Source organism: Delphinus delphis, chromosome X, assembly GCF_949987515.2.
Source record: "Delphinus delphis chromosome X, mDelDel1.2, whole genome shotgun sequence".
Classification (NCBI taxonomy): Eukaryota; Metazoa; Chordata; class Mammalia; order Artiodactyla; family Delphinidae; genus Delphinus; species Delphinus delphis.
This window is the reverse complement of record NC_082704.1, coordinates 665,175-690,673: the sequence shown is the minus strand read 5'-3', so window position 1 is coordinate 690,673 and position 25,499 is coordinate 665,175. Positions and strand designations below refer to the sequence as shown.

Sequence of the window (25,499 nt, the reverse complement as noted above, 5' to 3'; positions counted from 1 at the left end):
GGGACTTCCCTGGTGGTCCAGTGGTTAAGACTCTGAGCTTCCACTGCAGGGGGCATGGGTTGCATCCCTGGTTGGGGAACTAAAACCCACATGCCCCACAGCATGGCCAAAAAATAAATAAATAAATTTTATGTAAATCCCACCAAGACCTCTAAAAACACCTATCTCTCTTTTTTGAGGCTGAACTTTGTTTCTCTTTTGAAGGAGCAAAAGTAAAGTTCAGTTTTTGTTTTCAGATTTGAGTGATTTGATTGTATTTTAACATGTATATTTGAGTACATATAGTAATGGAACATTTTAAATTCTGTAGAAAGATTTGTGATTATCCTTTAAGAATGGTTTACTTTACCCTTTAATGGACAGCAACAAGAACTTTTGGTCAGTCAAATTTCTTGGTAAAATTGTTTTAATGGTTTAGATGTAAATATTTCTGAGGAACAGTTTGAGACTGTGACTGTGTGTCACTTGTAACTTCAGCCATCTGCTGAGCTTGCACACATGATGCATTCCAGCGAAAGATACTGATACTTTCCATATCATGTAAGATCGCAGTGGTTGTGCCATGGGAATTAAAAGGCAAAATGAAAATATGAAGACCTTTAGAATACACAGTGAGCAGATAGTTTGGGTTAGCTAGATACAGAAAATATAGCATTCTTTTTCATAAGAAAGCTGGATAGAGGAAACCATATTTTCCATATTCTTATTTCCAAAAGATTTTCTAATATGATAACAAGTGAAAAGAGAGGTTTTTCTACTGAAAGAGCTGTCCTAACTCTTTTGCTTAGCCACACTTGCATAGGTATTTTCAATTTCTTTGTCTTCAGGACACGTGTGGGTAAATTCTTCACGGGCATAGGCATTGTGGAGATAGCGCCAGACTCCTGAGAATTCTCCTGGAATGTCGAAATCACGGTATTTCTTTGCAGCAACCTAAGGTTTTGGAAAAAAAGAGGAAAAAGCAATTGGTAGGGGCATCAGTAAAATGCCTAGTGTGTAAAAACATATGTCAAAAATTAGGATCATTGAGGACGTGTTACCTACACAAAAAGTACTACAAAATAAACTTAAAGAATCTTGGATTGACTATTTTAATGTTTTGTCTACAAATGTAGACAGAACTCCATGCTTGTAATCATTTTTATTATATTTATGGTGTATTTAATTATGAATGTTTAGAAGAAGGAAGCACAGAAAAAGAGCACAGATCTTTTCACTGTTTAGGGTTCGACAGTGTCTTACTTCTTTATGTATTCTTTGTGTCTGGCATAGGACCTGAGATAAAATAAGGTCTGTTCAATAAAAACTTGTTAAATGAACAATTAGTTAATAATAATATTAATAGCTCACTTTATTATCACTTGTTATGATCCAGACACTTTTCTAATATTCCATATGCCTTAATTTAATTTTCTCAACAGTTCTGTGAAATGGGTACTATTACCCTTGTTTTATAGACAAGACAGTGGAAAACACCTTCTGATTTAGGAAGAAAGAAACAAGAAGTTTTTATGCTTCCCAGAGAAGATCATTATGGGTTTTTCCTCTGAGGAGAAAAAGGAGACATACCCTATGCATAATGATGATGACAAAGCCCTCATATAAAAACTCACACTGAATGGTCACTGTGCTTCCTGTTGGCAACTCCCAAACTCCTCTCAATCATTCAGCCTGCCCTAGGAAGACTTACTTTAATAATGTTCAGTTTGGGTAACAAACTGCAGTCAGCCAGTGTCAGCTGATCCCCATCCAAGAACAATCTTCTGGAAACTGTGAGTTCCTCAGCACTGTCTGGATCAATTTCATCTAGAAGTGGGGTGTTCAAGTAGTCATCCAGACGCTTAAATTCTTTGAGCAGAGATTTTTCGAAATCTGAGGCAATGAAGTCAAAGGGTTGCTTATATATAAACGTGCAGTCTCCCAACATGCTTCTCACACATTAACTAGAATGCTCAGCTACCACTGATAAGACAGAATCAGATGTTTAATCAAATGGTGAGTAGACATATTTTTGGACTCTTCTTGAGGAGGTAAATTGGGAGGAGAGTCAAAGAAAAAGAAAGGTAATATATATTATCACTCAAGAAGAGTCAGAAAGTGGAATCAGAGACTAATAGCTCTCATGATTCAGAGAATAGTAAACCTGTTCGAGAGTGTTTGTGAGAAATGGTAGGTGCTATGGTTTAAGAAACCTTAAAGGTACACAAGACTGGGAAAGTTGGGGGGGGGTTAAGAAATACAGTTCAGCAGTTAGTTCACCCCTGGCATGTCAATGTTCTAATAGAGCTAAGTTGGTGATTCCTATATTGAATATTAGATTCTAAATCCAATAAAACTTCATGCAAGGAATTTCAGAAGAGAGAACAGAGAGTGAGATGAAGAGTATTCCCCAATATATACTATATATTCAGGAAAGTCCTATTTTAGTTGAGTCAGAATATGAGAGTGAGCATGTGAGTGAGAAAAACGAAAAGACTTAAAGAAAGGTATCTTACTCTTATTTGCCTCCTTTTGTGCGTTCTTAATGTATGCAGAAAACTTGGCAAAGAGGTTACAGCCCACATCAAAAGACTCCTTGTTCTTGGGACTCAGGTGAGGATACCTTAAAAAGAAACATCACTGCACATAACATTCACCCATAACAAGACGTAGACCTGGTGTCTTTGTTGCACTCTACTGAGAGAAGTTTTGGAAAATTGTGCTGGAAACTGAAGGTGCTGAGAAACCTTTCACTGGAAATATGTTTTTTTCCCACTCTGAGAATACTTTGGCTTCTAAAGTTCACAGGGAAACCACCTGTTTGGAATTCAAAGCTCATTTATCTATAGAAACAATGTTTCAAATGGCTGTTGGGTCCCCATACTTGCTCCTAAAAGCCTGTTTGGCAGAAGATATGGTGGTAATACGTTTTCAAAGATAAGTAGTAGGAAAAAACATGGCTTCAAATAACAAAATACATAAAAGAATAAAGAGGATGGAGAGGATGGGGGGAAAGTAGCCAAGATGTCCTCCTCTTAGTAATACAAAGTTAATTTAGCATAATAAATTAATGTAATAATGTAATTTACCACATTAACAAATTAAATAAGGAAAACCGTATGGTCATGAATAGATGCCCCAAAAGTGTTCAGTGAAAATCAATTCCTATTCATAAAACCCCACACTAGCAACTAGAAATGGTTGAGCCAAACACTTAGCCATCTTCTTTGATCCCTCTTTCTCTCCATGCCCACATTTGATCCATTAGCAACTCCAGCCAGACTACCTTTCAAAATGTATCCAGAATCTGTCCACTACTCACCACCTCCACTGCTCCCTGCCTGGTCCAAAGCCTATATTACTGCAACACTTTTTGATTATCCCCCCTCTCCCATGCTTATCCCTCACACTCCCAGGATATTCTCCACCTGCTGCCAGAGCAGTCATGTTAAAACTTAAGTCATATCATTTCTCTTTCCTACTCATTACCTTGCAATGTCTCCATATCATTCACTCAGAGCCCAAGTCTTCACAGTGGTCTACAAGGGCCAGTGTGATCTGACCCAAGCTTACCTTCTGCTCTCATCTCTTCTTGCTCTCTTCCTTACTTCACTTCACACTGACCGCCTTGCTCTTCTTCAATAGGCCTGACAAGCTCCCACCCCAGGTCCTTTTCACTTGGTCTGCCCCTAAATAAAGTGCTTTGCCTCATTTATGCACATGGCCCTCTCCCCCTCTTCTTTCAGGTATTTTAATCTGATATATCCTCCTAAGTGAGGACTTTCTCTGGCCACCTTATCGGACATTGCAACCTCTCCCCTGGCCCTAACACTCACTACTTCCCTCCCTTGCTTTACTTTTTCTTAGTATTTATCATCATCTAAAATAGTTTATATTTTGCTTTTTATCTTGCTTATTTGCTGTCTTCCTTAACTAAAATGTAAGCTCAGCTAGGGCAGAGAGCTTTTGCCCATTTTATTCACTGATGTGTCCCAAGTGCCTAGAATAGTACCTGACACTTATTAAGTATTCAGTAAATATTTGTTAAATGAATTTATTAATTTCTTTAACTTGGTCAAAAGTATCCATCAAAAATTTTCAGCAAGCATCATTTTAAATGGTGAAATGTTAGCACTATTTCCTTTAAAATCAGTAAATGATGAAGATAATCATGATCACTACTGCACTTCAACATTGTGCTGAATGTACTGATCAGTAAGACAAGAAAAAAACATCATTCTAAATGGTGACTCTACAGTTTTTACATTAAGTTTAGGAACAAGACAGAAATGCCTACAATTACTATTATAGTTGACATTTTTTTGAGGATTTAGCAAGTGGAGGAAGACAACAACATAAAGCAATCAGTATAATTATTGTAAGAGAAGTAACAATATAATTGTATACTTAGAAAAACCAAGAAAGTATAGAAAAACAATTACTAGAATTAATGAGCTATTTTGGTAAGATGGCTAAATACAAATCAAACATTAAAGAAATAGCTTTTCTATGTTAGCAATAACCAGAACAAAATGGATATTAGTAGCATATTCCACTTACAATAGTGACAAAAGTATAAAATATTTAGAAATAATTTAATGCAAAAGGTATAGAATCAATATAAAAAAAAACACTACAAAATCTCATCAAAGAACATAAAACAGACATTTAGGTTCATAACCTAAGTGTCCATCAGTGGATGAATAGATAAAGAAGATGTGGTTTTACACACACACACACACACACACACACACACACACACACAAGTGGAATATTAGCCATGAGAAAGAAGGAAATCCTGCCATTTATGCCAACATGAATGGATCTTGAGAGCACTATAGTAAGTGAAGTCGGACAGAGAAAGACAAATACTGTATGAATCACTTATATGTACACTCTAAAAAAGCCAAACTCATAAATATAGAGAGTAGAATGCTGGGGGCTGGAGGAATTGGGGAGATGTCATTTAAGAGTAAAAACTTTCAACTAGTAAATAAATCCAAGAAGTCGAATCCGCTGCATAGTGATTATAGTCAACAATACTATATTATAAACTTCAAAGTTGCTAATAGACTAGATCTTAACCATTATCATGACTAAAAATAAATGATAATTATGTGATGGAATAGAGGTGTTAGCTGATGCTATGGTGGTGATCATTTTGCACTATATAAATGTATCGAATCAATTTGTTGTATACCTTAAACTTACACAATGTTATATGACAGTTATACCTCAATTTTTTTTTTTTTTTTTTGGTACGCGGGCCTCTCACTGATGTGGCCTCTCCCTTCACGGAGCACAGGCTCCGGACGCGCAGGCTCAGCAGCCATGGCTCACGGGCCCAGCCACTCCGTGGCACGTGGGATCTTCCTGGACCGGGGCGCGAACCCGTGTCCCCTGCATCGGCAGGTGGACTCTCAACCACTGTGCCACCAGGGAAGCCCTATACCTCGATTTTTAAAAAAGAACATAAGATGATACCCAAACAAATACTCAAATCATGTCCTCTGATGGGAAGAAGTCACATCATAAAAATGAAATTTGTATAAATAGTAATACAAATTAAATGTGATTTCAATTAAAACCCAATAGTATTTTGTAAATTGAGGTAAAATTCACATAATATGCAACTCACCATTTAAACCATTTTAAAGTGTACAATTCATTGAGATTTTTAGTACATTCACAGTGTTGTGCACCCATCACCCCTATCTAGTTCCAGAACATTTTCATCACTCAAAAAGGAAGCTGTGTTCCCATTAAGCAGTTACTCCCCATTCACTCCTAGAATCACTAATCTTTCTGTCTCTATGGACTTGTTTATACTGGACATTTCATGTAAATGGAATCATAAAATGCATGGCCTTTTGTGTTTGGCTTCTTTCACTTAGTATAATGCTTCAAGGCTCATCCTTATTCTAGTATGTATCAGCACTTCATTCCTTTTTATGGATGAATAATATTTCATTGTATGGATATACCACATTTTGTTTATCTGGTAATCAGTTGATGGACATTTGTGTTGTTTTCAGCTTTTATCTAGTGTAAATACTGTTGCTATGAACATTTGTGCACGTGTTTCTGTTTGAATATGTATTAGAACTAAGACATGAATACGCTAAAGTTGCAGGATACATGATTAATATACAGAAATCTGTTGCTTTTCTATACTCTAATAAAGAACTATTAGAAAGAGAAATTAAGGAAACAATCCAACTTACAAGTATGTCAAAAAGAATAAAATACCTCAGAAAAAATTAACCAAGGAGGTGAAACACCTATACTCTAAAAACTATAAACATTGATGAGGGAATTTGAAAATGATACAAAGAAATGGAAAAACATCTTGTGTTCTTGGATTGGAAGAATTACTATTGTTAAAATGTCCACACTACCCAAGCAATCTACAGTTTTAATGCAATCCCTATCAAAATACCCTGACATTTTCCACAGAACTAAGAACAAATAATCCTAAAATTTACATGGAACCACAAAAGACCCCCAAATACCAAAACAATCTTGAGAAAGAAAAGAACAAAGCTGGAGGTATCACAGTCTCTGACATCAGACTATACTACAAAGCTACAGTAATCAAAACAGTGTGGTACTGGAACAAAAACAGACATAAATCAGTGGAATAGAATAGAGAACCAAGAAATAAACCCACACACATATGGTCAAATAATCTACAAAAAAGGAGACAAAAATATACAATAGAGAAAAGACAGTGTCTTCAATAAGTGGTCACAAAGAAAGAAAACTACAGGCCAATGTCACTGATGAACATAGATGCAAAAATCCTCAATAAAATACTAGCAAACAGAATCCAACAGCACATTAAAAGGATCATACACCATGATCAAGTGGGGTTTATCCCAGGAATGCAAGGATTCTTCAATACACACAAATCAATCAATGTGATACACCATATTAACAAATTGAAGAAGACAAACCATATGATCATCTCAATAGATGCAGAGAAAGCTTTTGACAAAATTCAATACCCATTTATGATAAAAAACCCTCCAGAAAGTAGACATAGAAGGAAATTATCTCAACATGATAAAGGCCATATATGACAAACTTACAGCTAACATCATCCTCAATGGTGAAAAACTGAAACCATTTCCACTAAGATCAGGAACAAGACAAGGTTGCCCACTCTCACCACTCTTATTCAACATAGTTTTGGAAGTCTTAGCCACAGCAATCAGAGAAGAAAAAGAAATAAAAGGAATCCAAATCAGAAAAGAAGAAGTAAAGCTGTCACTGTTTGCAGATGACAAGATACTATACATAGAGAATCCTAAAGATGCTACCAGAAAACTACTAGAGCTAATCAACAAATTTGGTAAAGTAGCAGGATACAAAATTAATGCACAGAAATCTCTGGCATTCCTATTCACTAATGTTGAAAAATCTGAAAGTGAAATCAAGAAAACACTCCCATTTACCATTGCAACAAAAAGAATAAAATACCTAGGAATAAACCTACCTAAGGAGACAAAAGACCTGTATGCAGAAAATTATAAGACACTGATGAAAGAAATTAAAGATGATACAAATAGATGCAGAGATATACCATGTTCTTGGATTGGAAGAATCAACATTGTGAAAATGACTATACTACCCAAAGCAATCTACAGATTCAATGCAATCCCTATCAAATTACCAATGGCATTTTCTTACAGAACTAGAACAAATCATCTTAAAATTTGTATGGAGACACAAAAGACTCCGAATAGCCAAAGCAGTCTTAAGGGAAAAAAACGGAGCTGGAGTAATCAGACTCCCTGACTTCAGACTATACTACAAAGCTACAGTAATCAAGGCAATATGGTACTGGCATAAAAACAGAAACATAGATCAATGGAACAAGATAGAAAGCCCAGAGGTAAACCCACGCACCTATGGTCAACTAATCTATGACAAAGGATGCAAAGATACACAATGGAGAAAAGACAGCCTCTTCAATAAGTGGTGCTGGGAAACTGGACAGCTATATGTAAAAGAATGAAATTAGAACACTCCCTGACAGCATACACAACAATAAACTCAAAATGGATTAGAGACCTAAATGTAAGACCAGACACTATAAAACTCTTAGAGGAAAACATAGGAAGAACACTCTTCGACATAAATCACAGCAAGATCTTTTTGGATCCACCTCCTAGAGTAATGGAAATAAAAACAAAAATAAACAAATGGGACCTAAGGAAACTTCAAAGCTTTTGCACAGCAAATGAAACCATAAACAAGATGAAAAGACAACCCTCAGAATGGGAGAAAATATTTGCAAATGGATCAATGGACAAAGGATTAATCTCCAAAATATATAAACAGCTCATGCAGCTCAATATTAAAGAAACAAACAACCCAATCCAAAAATGGGCAGAAGACCTAAATAGACATTTCTCCAAAGAAGACATACAGATGGCCAAGAAGCACATGAAAAGCTGCTCAACATCACTAATTATTAGAGAAATGCAAATCAAAACTACAATGAGGTATCGCCTCACACCAGTTAGAATGGGCATCATCAGAAAATATACAAACAACAAATGCTGGAGAGGGTGTGGACAAAAGGGAACCCTCTTGCACTTGTTGGTTGGGATGTAAATTGATACAGCCACTATGGAGAACAGTATGGAGGTTCCTTAAAAAACTAAAAATAGATTTACCATATGATCCAGCAATCCAACTACTGGGCATCTACCCAGAGAAAACCATAATTCCAAAAGATACATGCACCCCAATGTTCATTGCAGCACTACTTACAATAGCCAGGTCATGGAAGCAACCTAAATGCCCATCAACAGATGAATGGATAAAGAAGTTGTGGTACATATATACAATGGAATATTAGCCATAAAAAGGAACAAAACTGAGTCATCTGTTGAGACGTGGATGGATCTAGAGACTGTCATACAGAGTGAAGTAAGTCAGAAAGAGAAAAAGAAATATCGTATAGTAATGCATGTATGTGGAACCTAGAAAAATGGTACAGATGAACCAGTTTGCAGGGCAGAAGTTGAGACACAGATGTAGAGAACAAACATATGGACACCAAGGGGGGAAAACCGCGGTGGGGTGGGGATGGTGGTGTGCTGAATTGGGCGATTGGGATTGACATGTATACACTGATGTGTATAAAATTGATGGCTGATAAGAACCTGCAGTACAAAAAATAACGAACAAACAAACAAAACAACTAATACTAAACTTCCTTTGGGTTATTTGTATGGAAATATGTTAATATAAATATTTTAGACATTTCATGAAATTTCTAAAAATCTTATATGTTCTGGTATAATGTTATAAGTCATAATTCTAGTTATGACTTTAAAATGTATATCTCAGAAATAATTAAATGTCCTTGTCAATTGAATTATTGTGAACTTTCATCAAATCTTTTTTTTTTTTTTTTTTGCGGTACGCGGGCCTCTCACTGTTGTGGCCTCTCCCGTTGCGGAGCACAGGCTCTGGATGTGCAGGCTCAGCGGCCATGGCTCACGGGCCCAGCCGCTCCGCGGCATGTGGGATCTTTCCAGACCGGTGCACGAACCCGTGTCCCCTGCATCAGGAGGCAGACTCTCAACCACTGCGCCACCAGGGAAGTCCATCATCAAATCTTTAACTGTGGTCATTTTTAAGTCTTTTGTCATTTGCAGACAGTTCTGGGTGTACTCTCTGTAAATGCAGAAATGTTCCTATAAAAGGGTTTCATCTTCAAGGCATTCATGGAAAAGACTCTGACAAGTACAGATTTCTGGTAACTGACTATACTGCTGAACTGAATGAATAAGCATTTTCAGAACTCTAATGGAAAACTGATGAGTTCATAGAAGTGCTAACAAAAGATCAAGATGAAAAAAACAATTAATTACATGGGACTGAGTGAACTGATGAGGATGATTATAATTTTTGTGACTTTCTGTATGAATAAAAAAAAATCCCACAAGGACTCAGAGGCAAAAGATATACAAATCAATTTTCACTGCAAAGTAAAGGAGCTGTTACAGTGGAGGATTACTGGACTGAATGTCAATATTATGACATAGTATGAGTGTGTTTTGTGTTTGGTAATTGCAATCATTGCTGTGGTCATCCATTTACAATGCTTGGTGTCAGTTTATTTATCTCTTGTGAAAATAAAATACAGTGTGTGTGTGAAAAAATGGGCATTGTGGTTTTGATTTTCATTTCTATAATGACTAATGACATTAAGTATCTTTGCAAGTACTTATTAGGCACTTGTATATATTCTCTGGAGAATTGTCTACTCAAATCCTCTTTCCATTTTAAAATTAGGTTGTTTGCTTTCTGTTAGTGAGTTGTAAGCGTTCTTTTATATATGTTGGATACTAGTCACATACAAGGGAACTGCCATAAGGCTATCAGCTTATTTTTCTGCAGAAACTTTGCAGGCCAGAAGGGAGTGACATGATATATTTAAAGTTCTGAAAGGGAAAACCTACAACCTAGGATACTCTACCCAGCAAAGTTATCATTCAGAATTGAAGGAGAGGTAAAGAACTTCTCAGACAAGAAAAAACTAAAAAAGCTCATCAATACTAAACCAACCCTAAAAGAAGTGTTAAAGCGTCTTCTCTAAGTGGGAAAAAAATATTCTTTTTCTCTTGCTGCCTTTAGAATTCTCTCTTTATCTTTAAATTTTGCCATTTTAACTATGATATGTGTTGGTGTGGGTCTCTTTGGGTTTATCTTGTTTGGGAGTCTCTGTGCTTCCTGTACCTGGAAATCTTTTTCCTTCATCAGCTTTAGGAAATTTTCAGCCATGATTTCATCAAATACCTTTCTATCCCTTTCTCTCTTTTCTCCTTTGGGGATCCCTATAATGTGAATATTAGTACACTTGATGTTGTCTCAGAGGTCTCTTAAACGTTCCTCATTAAAAAAAATTTCTTTCTACTGCTCTGATTGGGTTATTTCCATTATTCTATCTTCCAGATCATCTAACTTTTCTATTTTCTATTTTCTTCTTTTGCTGTATGTGCTTTTGGTGTTATATCTAAGAATCCATTGCCGAATACAAGGTCTTGAAGAGTTACCTCTATATTTTCTTCTAAATGTTTTATAGTTTTAATCCACACATTAGGTCTGATATATTTTAAGTTGATTTTGGTATATGATGTGAGGTAAGGGTATAACTTTATTCTTTGGCATGCCAATGTGAATATCTAGCTGTCCCAGCACCACTTGTTGGAGAGACTATTCTTTCACCCTGGAATGGTTTTGGCACTCTTGAAAATCAATTGACCACCGATGTATGGGTTTATTTTTGGACTTTCAATTCTATTCCAATGGTATATTATTATGCAAGTACTGATTGTTTTGATTACTGTAGCTGTGTAGTAAGTTTTGAAATCAGGAAGCATGAGTCCTCCAATTTTTTGTCTTTATCAAAGACTATTTTAGCTATTTGTGATCTCTTGCAATTCCATGTGGATTTGAGGATTGGCTTTTTCATTTCTGTAAAAACACCATTGGAATTTTGGTTGGTATTGCATTGAATTAATAGATCATTTGGGGGAATATTTCTACATTAATATATTAGGTCTTCTAATCCATGAACATGGGATATTTGTATAGGTTGAATTGTGTCCCCCCAAAAAGGTATGTTGAAGTCATAAACTCCAATACTTCATAATGTAACCTTATTTTGAAATAGGATTGTTACAGCTGTAATAGTTAAGATGAGGCCATGTGGAGTAAGGTGGGCCCATTAATCCAATATGACTGGTGTCCTTAAAAAAGAACACTTTATGAAGAGACAGAGACACAGGGAGAATGCTATGTGAAGATGGAAGGTTGGAGTTATGTATATATAAGGTAATGATTGCTGGAAAACCATGAGAAGCTAGGATGTTATTTTAGCAATTGTTTGTAGTCTTCATGTACAAGTCTTTCTCTTCCTTGGTTAAATTTATTTCTAAGTAGTTTATTATTTTTGATGCTACTGAAAATGGAATTGTTTTCCTAATTTACTTTTTGGATGATTCATTGACAGTATATAGAAATAAAATTATTTATTGTATTTTGATCTGTATCTTGCAACTGTGCTGAATTTTTATTAGTTCTAATAGTATTTCAGTGGACTTTAAAGGATTTTCTACATAAAAGATCATATCTGCCAATATCATTTTACTTTTCCCTTTCCAATTTGGATGACTTTTATTTCTTTTTCTTGCATAATTGCTCTGGCTAGAACTTTCAGTACAATGTTGAATAGAAGTGGCAAAAATGGCATATTTGTCTTGTTTCTGACCTTAGGGAGAAAGTTTTCAATCCTTCACTTTTAAGTATGATGTTATCCATGGGTTTTTCATAGATTCCCTTTATCAGGTTAAGGATGCTCCCTTTTAGTCCTAGTTTGTTGAGTATTATCATAACATGGTATTGGATTTTGTCAAATGCTTTTTCTGTGTCAACTGAGATGATCATGTGTGTTATTTTTCCTTTACTGGTGCTCTTTTATTTCTTATATGACTTTGAATTACTTTCTAATGGCCTCTCATTTCTGCCTGAAGGACTTCTGATAGCATTTCTTGCAGAGCAGGCCTACTAGCAACAAAATCCCTCAGTTTTCGTTCATGTGGAATGTCTTAAGTTCTCTTTCGTTTTTGAAGGATATTTTTGCCAGATATTGAATTCTTGGTTGATATTTTCTCTCTCAGCACTTTAAATATATCATCTCTCTGCCTTCTGGCCTCCATGATTTCTGATGAAACTTATCTGTTAATCTTATTGAGAATCCCCTCTACATCATGGGTCATTTATTTCTTGATGCTTTCAAGATTATGTCTTTGGCTTTGGCTTTAGATAATTTTATAATAATGTATCTTGGTGTTGATCTCTTTGAGTTTATTCCACTTGGAGTTTGTTGACCTTCTTGGATTAATAGGTTTGTGTCTTTCATTAAACTTGGGAAGTCTTCAGCCATTGTTTCCTGAGATATTCTTTCTGCCTCTTTCTCTCTGCCATCTCTTCCCTATCATGTGTATCTTTGTACATTTTATGGTATCCAACAGGTCTGTTAAGCTCTGTTAATTTTCTTCCTTTTCCTTAGACTGGATACTCTCAATTAACTTATGCTCAGTTTTGCAGATTCTTTCTTCTGTCTGTTCAAATCTGATGTTGAACCCTCTAGTGAATTGTTCATTTTAGTTATTGTACTTTTCAACTCCAGAATGTCTATTTGATTCCTTTTTATTATTTATATTTTTTATTGATATTCTCTCTTTATTGAGACATTGTTTTCTTGATTTCCTTTAATTCTTTGTCCATGGTTTTCTTTAGCTATCTAAACATATTTAAGAACATATTTAAGACAATTGATTTAAAGTCTTTGTCTATTAAATCAGGGTCTGGGTTTCCTCAGGGACAATTTCTATTAATTTCTTTTTTTCTGTGAATGGGCCACACATTCTTGTTTTTTTTTTTTAAGAAGATGTTGGGGGTAGGAGTTTATCAATTAATTAATTTATTTTTGCTGTGTTGGGTCTTCGTTTCTGTGCGAGGGCTGTCTCTAGTTGTGGCAAGCGGGGGCCACTCTTCATCGTGGTGTGTGGGCCTCTCACTATCGCGGCCTCTCTTGTTGCAGAGCACAGGCTCCAGATGCACAGGCTCTGTAGTTGTGGCTCATGGGCCTAGTTGATCCGCGGCATGTAGGATCCTCCCAGACCAGGGCTCGAACCCGTGTCCCCTGAATTAGCAGGCAGATTCTCAACCACTGTGCCCCCAGGGAAGCCCCTTGTTTTTTTTTTGACATACCTTATATATATATTTTGAAAATAGGACACTTTAATATTATAATGTGGAAACTCTGGAAAACAGATTCTTCCCTTCCCTTCCAACAAATAGGGTTTGTTGTTGCTTATTTTGGGTGTTGTTGTTTATTTGTTTAGTGAATTTTCTGAAGTATTTTTGTAAAGTCTATTCTTTCTTGTGTGTGGCCACTGAAATCTTTTTCTCATTATCTTTGGTCAGTTATTGATTTGACAGAAATTTCCTTAAACTCCTGGAAGCAAAACAAACAAAGATACAAACACACAAACAACAAACCAAGGGATAAAAAGCTCTCCTGGTGTTTGTGAGCTGGCTCTGTGTTTGGGTACTCCTTCAATGCTTAGGTATGCAGTTTATAATTCTGCCTTAGCCTTCACTTTCTACTTGTGTGGTGCCTGAATTTAGCCAGAAGTGAAAGCTTAAAGTCTTCTCAGGTTGTTTTTTCTGCGCATAGGTCGAGACTTGGGCATGTGCTTGGACTTCTAGATTCCCTAGAATACATTAATTTAAAGCCCTTATTCCACTATCTCCCAAGTGTCTCAGCCTCTTTATTTTTTAAAAAATAAATTTATTTATTTATTTTTGGCTGTGTTGGGTCTTCATTTCTGCACGCAGGCTTTCTCTAGTTGCAGCGAGCGGGGGCTACTCTTCACTGCGGTGCATGGGGTTCTCATTGTAGTGGCTTCTCTTGTTGCGGAGCATGGGCTCTAGGTGCGTGGACTTCAGTAGTTGTGGCTCGCGAGCTCAGTAGTTTTGGCACGTGGGCTCAGTAGTTGTGGCACATGGGCTTAGTTGCTCCATGGCATGTGGGATCTTCCTGGACCAGGGCTTGAACCTGTGGCCCCTACATTGGCAGGCAGATTCTTAACCACTGCACCACCAGGGAAGTCCCATCTCAGCCTCTTTTATTTGCAGACTTTTCAGTTTGTCTATTGCTTTCTCCAAGTTTTATTCTTTGTCCCATGTGGCAGTGGCTAATACATTTGCTTCTAAACGCCTTCCATGAGTGCCAACAGGGAAGCTGCCTCAGCCCTGAGGAAGCTCCAAAGTAGGTGAAAAAAAAGGCAAACCCTTGAGTCAATCCCTCGAGGTGCCACCAGGTCAAACCACACAACCACAGTTATTTGAGAATAAGGTCCATATCCTGTCCTGTGGTACGAGCAACCTGTTTCTGCAATGTGGACTGCTCTCTTTAAGGCTTCTAAAGAACTGAGTAGTTGAGGATGGTAACAGGGTAACCTAAAATGCCACAGGGCTCTCTTACTGAAATTTTGCTTCTTTATTCTTCATTAAGAAACCCCAGGCTGCTTGTAAACTTTTGGTTAGATTCCAGAGTTCTGGCAAAGTTGATTCTGACAGCTTTTGCTGGGCTATTAATTGTTATTATGGAGGGATGACATTTTGGAGTTCCCTACTCCACCATTTTCATTGATGTGGGTATCTAACAGGTTTTAAAATTTTAGATGAAACAAAGATTATATGGAAGGGCTCTGGTATTCAGCAATGTGGCAGACTAAATAACCACTCTGGAGGACCTTGTCAAAAGAAAGTTCATTTTAGCATTGTTTGTAACACCAAAACTTGGAATGTATCTTCCAGCTGTTTTCTCCAACAATGGTAACTATTATGAACCAGGGATGTGTTATCCTATATTTCCTTTTAAAAATGGAAAATTTTATTCCAGTTATCCAATTCCTGCTCCACCACTGACTATTGCATGTGTCAAGCAGAAGGTGGAAAGAACTTGTCTTTTAATTTATTTGACTGTTCGACCATTAATATCTAAGAGAGATGTTGCGCATCACTCAAAGATCCTGGACTTTGAACTGGATGCAGTAACTGTAGGGGACTTGGGAGTTATCTCTCTTGGGAGTAAGTGTGTTCCATGTATGGGAATAAGGATACACACATTTATTTGGATGGTCAGAGGGGCAGAATATGGAAGATAACACAGTTATGTACCACTTTCTCCCTCTCTCTCTCTCCCTCTCTCTCTGTCTCTCATTAACTGAATCTTATTTTATTAGGGATGGCAATAAGCATGGATGAAAACTATGTTTCCTAGCTTCCCTTTGTATTTAGGTATGACTATGTGAATTACTTCTGAATAATGAGATGTTAATGGAAATTGTTGAATGTGGCTTCTGTGAAAGCTCCTTAAAGCTGACTTGCATCTTTTGCCCTTTGCCCTTCTCCTTCTTCCTGTGCGGGAGTTAGATCTGTTGCCTGGAATTCCAGCAGACATATTGTCACCGTGAATTAAACTTAAGACTGGAAAACTCACCTGAAGAATGGCAGAAAAGAAATATTAGATAGAGCCTGGGTCGCCAGTGAAATTATGGAGCTGTCATTCTACCCCTACAATGCCTCATTCTTGGTGTCTTATTATGTAAGAAAAATAAAACCCATATTTATCTAAACCACTACTTTTTGGGCCTCTAGTTAGAGTTGAATGCAATCCCTAAATGATACATAAGCTAAGAGAAAATCAGAAGAATTTGACAAGGTAATTCACAGAACAAAACCAAATGCTCAACCAACATGTGTAAAGATGTTCTAATTCACCTATTATTCAGGGAAATGCAAACTAAAGTATCAGTGAGATATCACTACACCCGTCAGGTTGCCATGAATTTTAAAAGAGTGATAACGCATAGTACTACAGATATGTGGGAAAAGTGTATACTTATACACTGATGGATAAAGCAGTAAAAATTTTAAAAGATATGTACCATTTGAATTTTACTCCTGGAAATCTATTCCACGGGAATAAATACACCAGTACATAAGGACATATGAGCAAGGATGTTATTTATAGCACTGTTTGTAGTGGTAAAAAACTGGAAGGAAAGGGAATTTGTTATTGTGCTTATATGAACATAAAAACGGGTATGGAAAGATAACACAATAGATTTTTTCACTAGTTAACCTTTGGGAGCAAGAAAAGGTTGGAGAGATGGTTTGAGGGGAGGCAGTAGTAGAGGAGGATGGATGAGGAGAAAAGAACAAAATAAGACTCAACACTTGGAGCCGGTGCTTAAAATATAAGAAGCCACCAATAATGGATGAAAGAGACATAGTATAGGTACACAGAAAAGAATCTAAAATAGTATCCCTAATTTCTTAGGTAGGAAGAATTTTGGACCGATAGAACCTGTTATTTATCATATGTATGTGTAATGATTAAGACATTATTTTTTAGAGCAGTTTTAAGTTTACAGCCAGACTTCTGACCAGTGAAAACTGTGGGATAATAAGTGAGTGACGTTTTAAGACACTGAGTTTGTTGCACAGAAATAAAAAATGAATACAGTAGGCTTATTGTTTCCAGATACTATCCTGGGTGGGCAGAGACATACAGCTGTCATTCAAGTGTAGACAGTGGAGTTATGGCCTCTGGCTAACTGTGAGAGACCTGTTTCTTGGTTTTCTTGTGTTGGGTATGTTCTATCTTCATGCCATCAGTGGTATAATGGACTAGTCCTGACCAGTCCTCATGGACTATACAGTGCTATTACCCCATGCCCTCGCTCCCAACCCACCATAGGTTTCTTCTCTATTTCTAGACTACAGAGAATTTACTTTCTTATTTTAAGCAAGCTATGCATTTTAAAAATAATTTGAAATATTATATTGACTGTCTTTGTGTATTTGAAGTTGAAGGGGGGAAGTTTATGTGTGATAGACATAATATTTCTCAACCTGTAGAGCTAAGAGATCAGACTGAATTAAAGGCTATTTCAAAATTGTAGATCTACAATAAAATAAGTCTGACTTCTGTCAGTATAAATGTCCCCAAACTTCATTATGGATCAGATAACATGGATAAAATTAAATGTGGCCTAAATTTACTTGTCCTCCCTAAATTTCCAAGTCTATCCTTTGCCCATTCCTAATATACTACTTGCATCACATAAAGTTTTAATAGCTTTACATATGTTAAATAAATAATTATGTAGTAAAGTTTTCTAATCATACATGGAGTGATCGGGGGATCTTTGCAAACTTTTCTAGAAAGATAGCAAAAGAGAAGTCTGAAATTGAAAAAGAGTTAGATGTTTAGAAGAATCCTCAATCTGCAATAAATAAGCCAATACAATAGATTATCTCAAGAACAATAATATCCTGTAAAAATGTTGTACCTTGGAGGAGCCAGTGTGTGCTCTAGGAACTCCTCAATTTTAATGAAGTCTGTTTTCAACTCCTTGTTATATATCAGGAAGGGAGGATTTGTGCCTGGGGCTAAGTCCTTCAGCTCTTCAGGCTTTCTATGATTATTGAAAATAAGCAGAGTTAGGCCTCTAGATAAAGTACACATTATGCAAACACCAACATTGTATTGGTGTCTACTGATTTTAATCCCCAGAATGAAACATGTCCTGATTTGTCTTACCTGGTCATGTCAACGGTAGTCACATTGAATTTAACTCCTTTAAGCCAGAGGATCATAAAAAGGCGTTGGCAAAAGGGACAGTTTCCAATACTCTCCCCATCACTTCCAGCCTATTAAGATAAAGAAAGGCTTCATTCATTCATTTGCTCAATAAGTATGTATTGAGTGCCTGCTGGGAAATAAGCTAGTTGCTAGAGACAAAGTTGGTAGTCCTTAATCTCATGAATTCTACCATCTGTGGGCAGAGAGAGATAATGAAGCAAATAATTTCATTGTATGTAAAATTACCAGAGTGATGAGTACATAACAACAGAATGCTGACTAAAGACTATGTTCATTTTCCATTTTCATAGATCCTGCCAAATTTCCTTCTTGAAAGGTATATTCAGTATTTTCATTGGAACTTTGATTTCCTTATTCTGTGACTTGTTTGTTCATGACAATTTTATATTTATCTATTAAGGTGATGACCTTTTCCTTATTACTTTGGAAAAATTACTTGTATACTAAAGACACTAACTCTTTTTGATAAAGTTACATGTAATTTTTAAACAATGCCTTATGTAAAATTAAAATTTTACATAAAATCTTATATTGTTTTCCTTTATGAAATCTGGTTTTCCTGATCTGCTTACACAGCTGTTATGTACATCAAGATTGCAAAGAAAAAAATTACTTTCTTATTTTGTTTTACTATAAAGATGTTCCCTCATGTTTTCTTCTAGTAACTTTACGGTTTCATTTTTGCATTTGTTTCATCTATTTAGAATTTATTTTGGCATAAGGAATGTATTGGGACTCCAGATTTATTATTTTTATTTTATTATTTTACAAATAGTTAATAGTTGTCTTAACACCACTCATTTAAAAATTCATCTTTTGCTCAACATAGCAAATTATTAGAGAAAGGCAAATCAAAACTACAATGAGGTACCACCTCATACTGGTCAGAATGGCCATCATTAAAAGTCTACAAATAATAAATGCTGGAGAGGGTGTGGAGAAAAGGGAACCCTCCTACACTGCTGGTGGGAACGTAAATTGGTGCAGTCACTATGGAGAACAGTACGGAGGTTCCTTAAAAAATTTAAACAGAGTTACCATATGATACAGCAATCCTACTCCTGGGCATGTATCCAGACAAAACTATAATTTGAAAATGCACCTGTATGCTCATAGCAGCACTATTTAGAATAGCCAAGACATGGAAGCAACTTAAGTGTCCATTGACAGATGAATGGATTAAGAAGATATGATATATATATATATATATATATATATATATATCCATTATATATATAATGGAATGGTATATAGAATATACATATATAATGGAATGGTATATATATAATATATACCATATATATATATATGATGGAACACTACTCAGCCATAAAAAATGAAATAATGCCATTTGCAGCAACATGGATGTACCTAGAGATTATCATACTGAGGGAAATAAACCACACAGAGAAAGACAAATATAGATGTGGCTTATATGTGGAATCTAAAATATGACACAAATGAACTTATCTATGAAATAGAAACAGACTCATAGACATTGAGAGCAGACTGTGGTTGCCAAGAGGGGCAGGGGATGGGAGAGGCATGGATTGGGAGTTTGGGATTAGTAGATGAAAACTATTATATATAGAATGGATAAACAACAAGGTCCTACTGTATAGCACAGGAAACTATATTCAATATCCTGTGATAAACCATAATGGAAAAGAATATGAAAAAGGATGTGTGTATATATATATGTAATTGAATCACTTTGCTGTACAGCAGAAATTAACACCACATTGTAACTCAGAGACACTTCAGTGAAAAATGAGCACATCTTACTTTATGTAAATTATACCTCAATAAAGTGTATTAAAATGGAAAATTTCAAAAAGAAGAACAAAAAACCCCTCAAATAAATGATATTATGCAGCGATTGCAGACGTTGCAATGACAAAGGTAAGGGTATAACCATGGAAGGGAGTGCCTGAGAGATTATGAAGAACAAGGTCACTGGAGGACAGAAAGCCAAGGATGTGAGAGGACAGAGTGTTGGAAGGGTCATTTGTGTAGATATTAAAATCACCAAGAATTATGATAGGCATAGTGTTGAAGAGTGTGACAATGATCCAGGAAATAAAATCCTTAAGAAGTAAGGGAAAGTGACCTGGGATTGGGAAGACTACTATAACAAGGAGGGGTAGTGGTTGGTTTAGTCTGATTTTATGAGACAACCGAGATATTTCTCTGGATGGGAGAGATAGAATGGTCTGGAAACAAGAATGAGGAGCAAGGACATCTAAAGACATCTACCTCATCGCCACCCTCAGTGGTAATAGAAATGAGGAAGAAAGGGGAGCCTCTCCTTGAGAAGGCTATAGCTGATGTTGTCTCCTGAGGGGAGATCCAAGTTATAGACACCTCAATCTCAACATGTCCCAAAGTGAATTCTTTCCCTTTTCTTTACTCCACACACTTACCTACTCTTTAGAGTTCCTAATCCTGTGAAGTGCACTGCTATCTACTTTGGATTTGTGAATTGTGTTCCCCCCAAATTAAAATGTTGAATCCCTGTCCCCCAACGTGATGGTAGTTGGAGGTGAGGTGTTTGGGAAGTGATTGGTTTAGATGAGGTCATGAGGGTAGAACCCTTACGATGGGATTAATGCCCTTATAAGAAGAAACCAGAGCTCTCTCTCTCTCTTTTTCTTTCTCTCTTTCTTCATCTCCCCCAACAACTATGCATATAAGGTCATAGCAAGAAGGCACCTATCTATAATAAACCAGGAAGAGAGTTCTCACCAGAAACTGACCATACTGACACCTTGATCTTGGACATAATTCTTATTTTTTGGTAAATTTTCCTTTTCCTGGCAGTGAGTACAACAGAGGAAATAATGTTTATTGTTGCTCTTTTGTGGCGTCAGGGAGTGAAGAGGTATGGGAAGAGGCAACCACCTTGGCAGCTGAATTTCTTTTGTAACAGAAGTCAGGCTAAAGATCCAATCATAACTGGGGTTAGTGAATGGAAACTTGATTAGGCAGGAAGAAGAATGAAGTCTGATAATAGATACAGCAGGAAGGGTGGGTTGCCTTTGGCAAAAGGAAAGGCAAAACAGTGAGGTGTGGGGGAAATGTAGCACAATTTTACAGGAAAACTGAATTTTTTCTGTTTATAATAATGCTGATTTAAAGTGCAACTACACAAAATGTATGAATATACAATGGAAAAAAGACAGGCTCTTCCATAAGTGGTGCTGGGAAAACTGGACAGCTACACGTAAAAGAATGAAATTAGAACACTCCCTAACACCATACACAAAAATAAACTCAAAATGGATTAAAGACCTAAATGTAAGGCCAGACACTATCAAACTCTGAGAGGAAAACATAGGCAGAACACTCAAAAAATCACAAAAATGACAAAAATCACAGCAAGATCTTTTTGACCCACCTCCTGGAGAAATGGATGTGAAAACTACCACGATGTGGTCATTCACCAAAACAACTTTTTCTCTTTGCGTTTGTGATCTATGTTTCTAAACATGAAAAATAGTAATGGCTGGAACATCTGACATTTATTGAATGTTTGCTATGTTAACAACTACTGTGTCTTAAAAATTTATTTTATTTAATGCTTATAATGAAGATGATCCTGTGAGGTAGGTTCTGTCATTACTCTTGTTTTACAGATGAGGAAATTGAAGTTCAGAGAAGCTAATCCAGGACTGTCTACTCCAAAATCCACACCCTTAAACACTGCTTTATCCCATCTAATAGTTTTATTGGATTTTTTATTAATCAGTCTTTATAATAGTCTTTATGATAGTTCTAAGATAATTTGAAAATAGTCTGAACATTCAGAGAAGAGTATCATCTCTTTTTCTATTTTACATTTATCAATAAAGACAAAAATATTACATTCAGGATTTTGGCCCAAATGTTAGAGTCTATAATGTTATGTACAAATCTATGAAAACTTAATTTTAGACTGGTAGAGAACACAAAAACTCCATCTATCAATGAACAACAAACCAATAAGATAAACTCTGCATTTAGAGAAAACAAAATGTGTTCTTTTAGAAAATCCTTTGTTCTTAGTTCCTGGATATAAATCTTGCCGAAATCATTCAGAGTTGAAAGGCAATGTTTTCACTCACTCCATGGAACACATGGGGGGTGTGATATAAATTCTTAATTGTGTCAGGAAAGGACTTACTTTCTTGTAGGGATCCCATCAGTGGCATTGGGAAATTGTGGTAGGGTCCCCAGACATAGCTGGGGAAATTACAGACTCATTTAATCTTTAGAAAGATACCACATTACAAGGGAGATACAACTGGTAAACAGTAGTGCTTTTTAAATTTTCTCATTAACATTTTCACCCCTCTCAGCCCCTATTCCCCCTCTTCTATGAAACTTCTAGAGATCTTTGGAATCCATCTCAAAGCAAAGCAAAACAAAAACCCAGATCAGATGATACTAAAGGTTCTTCCAGAAAATCTGTGGCTTGTATCAATGTCATTAGATAAGCTAACATCTAGAGGATTTCATCTAATGAAATTCTGGGAAATGTTACTAAAAAGTGTGCCAAGTTGAAAACAATGAATTAAAATTATGCACAGCTATTTTAAGGGACTGGAATCTTGACCCTGCCATTTACTAGCTATGTGACCTTATGCAAAGCTACTTAGCTACTTTTTGCTTTAGTTTCTGTAACCATAAAATAGAGTTAATAATAAACCACTTAGCACAGCCCCTGCCATAAGTACTCAATAAATGATTAGGTTTTTAACCTGAAAGTTATTATTTAATTTAACATTTGCTCATCCAACGTGTGATTTCCTAACTTCCCCTGTCTCGATTACCATCCAAATTACGGGAAGTCTATGAAGATAAACACACAGATCAATGCCAACAACTGGTTAGAGGAGTTTGATTGGATTGAATAAACAAGTTTAGACAAAAGAAACTAGTTACCCTATGAAGAGACTTATTACCTCTGGTTTGGAATTGGTAGTTATAAGAAGTCAGTTAGGAAGTTAAGGCTTACTTATGTTGCGTCTGAGCAGTGACATGTTTTGCTAGAATCCAGAGATAGGAGAAGTAGCTCTTATGCCCCACAGTCAAGCAAACACTTACTTGGATTGTTTTGCTATGCAGGAATTCAAGAGTCTCCTATAATTTTGTAAAGGCTGGTTAATTATGTCCTTGATGTATATATGTGACCAGTTGTCAAATATTTTAAAATTATTGTAAAAGTATTACTTTGGCCAACAGATGTTTAACCTAAAATTTGGTAAGCACACCTTATTTTATGCCTTTGTAGGCCATCAAGAGGCGATGTAGTTTTAGAGGCAAGTTACTTAAACCTTATTTCCTTAGCTTACTTACCTAGAAATCATGAGGACAATATTACTAAAGTTTTGAGTACTATTACCACCACTGCTACTGATGATACTACTTTACTACTATTAACCTATCTTCTAAGTTGTTAGGACTAAATGAGATAATATACATAAAGTGTTACAAAAGGGTTAAGCATGATATAAGAGTTTGTTTTTATTATTACCATCCTCAATACTTCCAATAGTCAATGAAAATATAGAGAAAAATAGTTAATATAAGCAAGGATTTAGGAAACTATGTAATTTCTACTTGGAATAACCCGTGCAAAATTTTTCTTTTTCTTGATGAGCTAATTTAGAAACACATGTTCCTTTCTCCTGCTTTAGGGGTTTTCCAAAGGGCTTTTCTGAAATGTTAAGACATTAAAAAAAAAAAAGCCAAGGCAAAAAAACTCCTACTCATATAACAGGCACACAGACTCCTGGCTTTTTTCTCCTCTAGTGTCCGTTTGACCCTGCTGTGATGTTCATCCATTGTGGGAGAATTTTTGAAAGCTCTATTTGGACCATGTGTGGCAATGAGGCTCTCAGGCCATTCTTGGCCCTCTCCTCCCCACATTCAGGCCTTCCAAAACATATCTCATAAAACACAGATTATGAGAACTGGAAAGCCCTTAAGGATCATTTTGTCAGGCTCCTTTATTGTACAGATGGAAAAACAAAGAGGGAGGGAGGGATTTGTCCAAGGTTACATAGGAAGTCACTAATAATACAATTAACTTGTTCTAACTACCAGCCAGTCTAGTTGTCTTTCTACCATATCTTCTTGCTTTTTTCAGATGGGGTGTTTTTCTATTGTTATATAAGAGCAGCCAAACACCCAGGTATTCTTCTAGGACTCAGAGTAGGTATAAAATTACAAAATTATTTCCTATCTCTAGCTGAAATGTTGACTTAAAAAAAAAAGCTGAGGTCCAGTGTCAAGGAATAATACATTCTGTATGCTCTCATTACAGCTAGAAAACTTACCTTCACAAAAAGCTCAATTTCAGGGTCTGTTTGACTGCTGGGCCTCCGGTCTGCCATCTTTCTGTTTTTATTGCCAGTTTTCAGCCCCCTGCCTTCTGTGCAGTCCACAGTACTCACAGATTCTTTTCTTCCAGTTTTATCCAAAGGCTTAAATGAAGGTTGTGCTTTAAGAGGAAAGTCCAGCTTGTAATAGTCAGAGCTGGGCTAGTCTCTCTTCAAGAGGTGCAGAAAATTCTAGATGCTTGAGAGTAACTCTTGAATTTGTTCTCTTTCTTCCTCTTGACCTAACATTTGAATCAAGGAGGAGCCGATGGCGTGTGTATAAACTGGCTGGCTAGAAGGGTGGGGGAGTTTCCAAAGACGCTTCAATGCTATGAGTCAGCAGAGAGAAACACATACACACAAACACACACATGCAGTTTCGATATATCAAGCAGACCAGATGTTCTCTAGAGCTTCCCTTTGAATCCTGGGCTCCATGCCCAGAAAATGGCCTCTTATGCTGTTCTTGTAACCTGACAGCAGCAAAAATCTCTTCCAGGAAAAGGCCACAAGTGACTCGGGTTTTAGCATTGAAAAGGATGTTTATTTAATGACACTGTCTAAACGTTGGTTTAAAAAGAAGTGGGCTTCCCTGGTGGCACAGTGGTTAAGAATCCGCCTGCAAATGCAGAGGAGACACGGGTTCAAGCCCTGGTCCGGGTCCGGGAAGATCCCACATGCCACGGAGCAACTAAGCCCGTGCACCACAACTACTGAGCCACTTTGAAGCCCAACCCATAGGATGGCAGAAACATCTGCAAATCATATATCTGAGAAAGGTCTATTTTCCAGAATGCATAAAGAAACCTTACAAGTCAACAACAAAAAGATAAGCAACCCAGTTAAACAATGGGCAAAGGACTTGAATAGGCATTCCTCCAAAGCAGATG

The 25,499-nt window shown here is 36.5% G+C and overlaps 1 protein-coding gene across 1 annotated transcript; it reads right to left on the bottom strand.

Annotated features, from left to right (window-relative positions):
* Positions 1 to 367: 367 nt before the first annotated feature.
* CLIC2 (chloride intracellular channel 2) lies at positions 368 to 24,881 on the bottom strand. Its single transcript, XM_060001620.1, has 6 exons — positions 24,568 to 24,881; positions 18,185 to 18,294; positions 17,934 to 18,059; positions 2,496 to 2,602; positions 1,691 to 1,872; positions 368 to 933 (listed from the first exon to the last, which is right to left on the bottom strand). Exons 1-6 carry the CDS (start codon positions 24,622 to 24,624, stop codon positions 772 to 774), a joined length of 744 nt encoding a protein of 247 aa, XP_059857603.1. The 5' UTR covers positions 24,625 to 24,881; the 3' UTR covers positions 368 to 771.
* Positions 24,882 to 25,499: the final 618 nt, after the last annotated feature.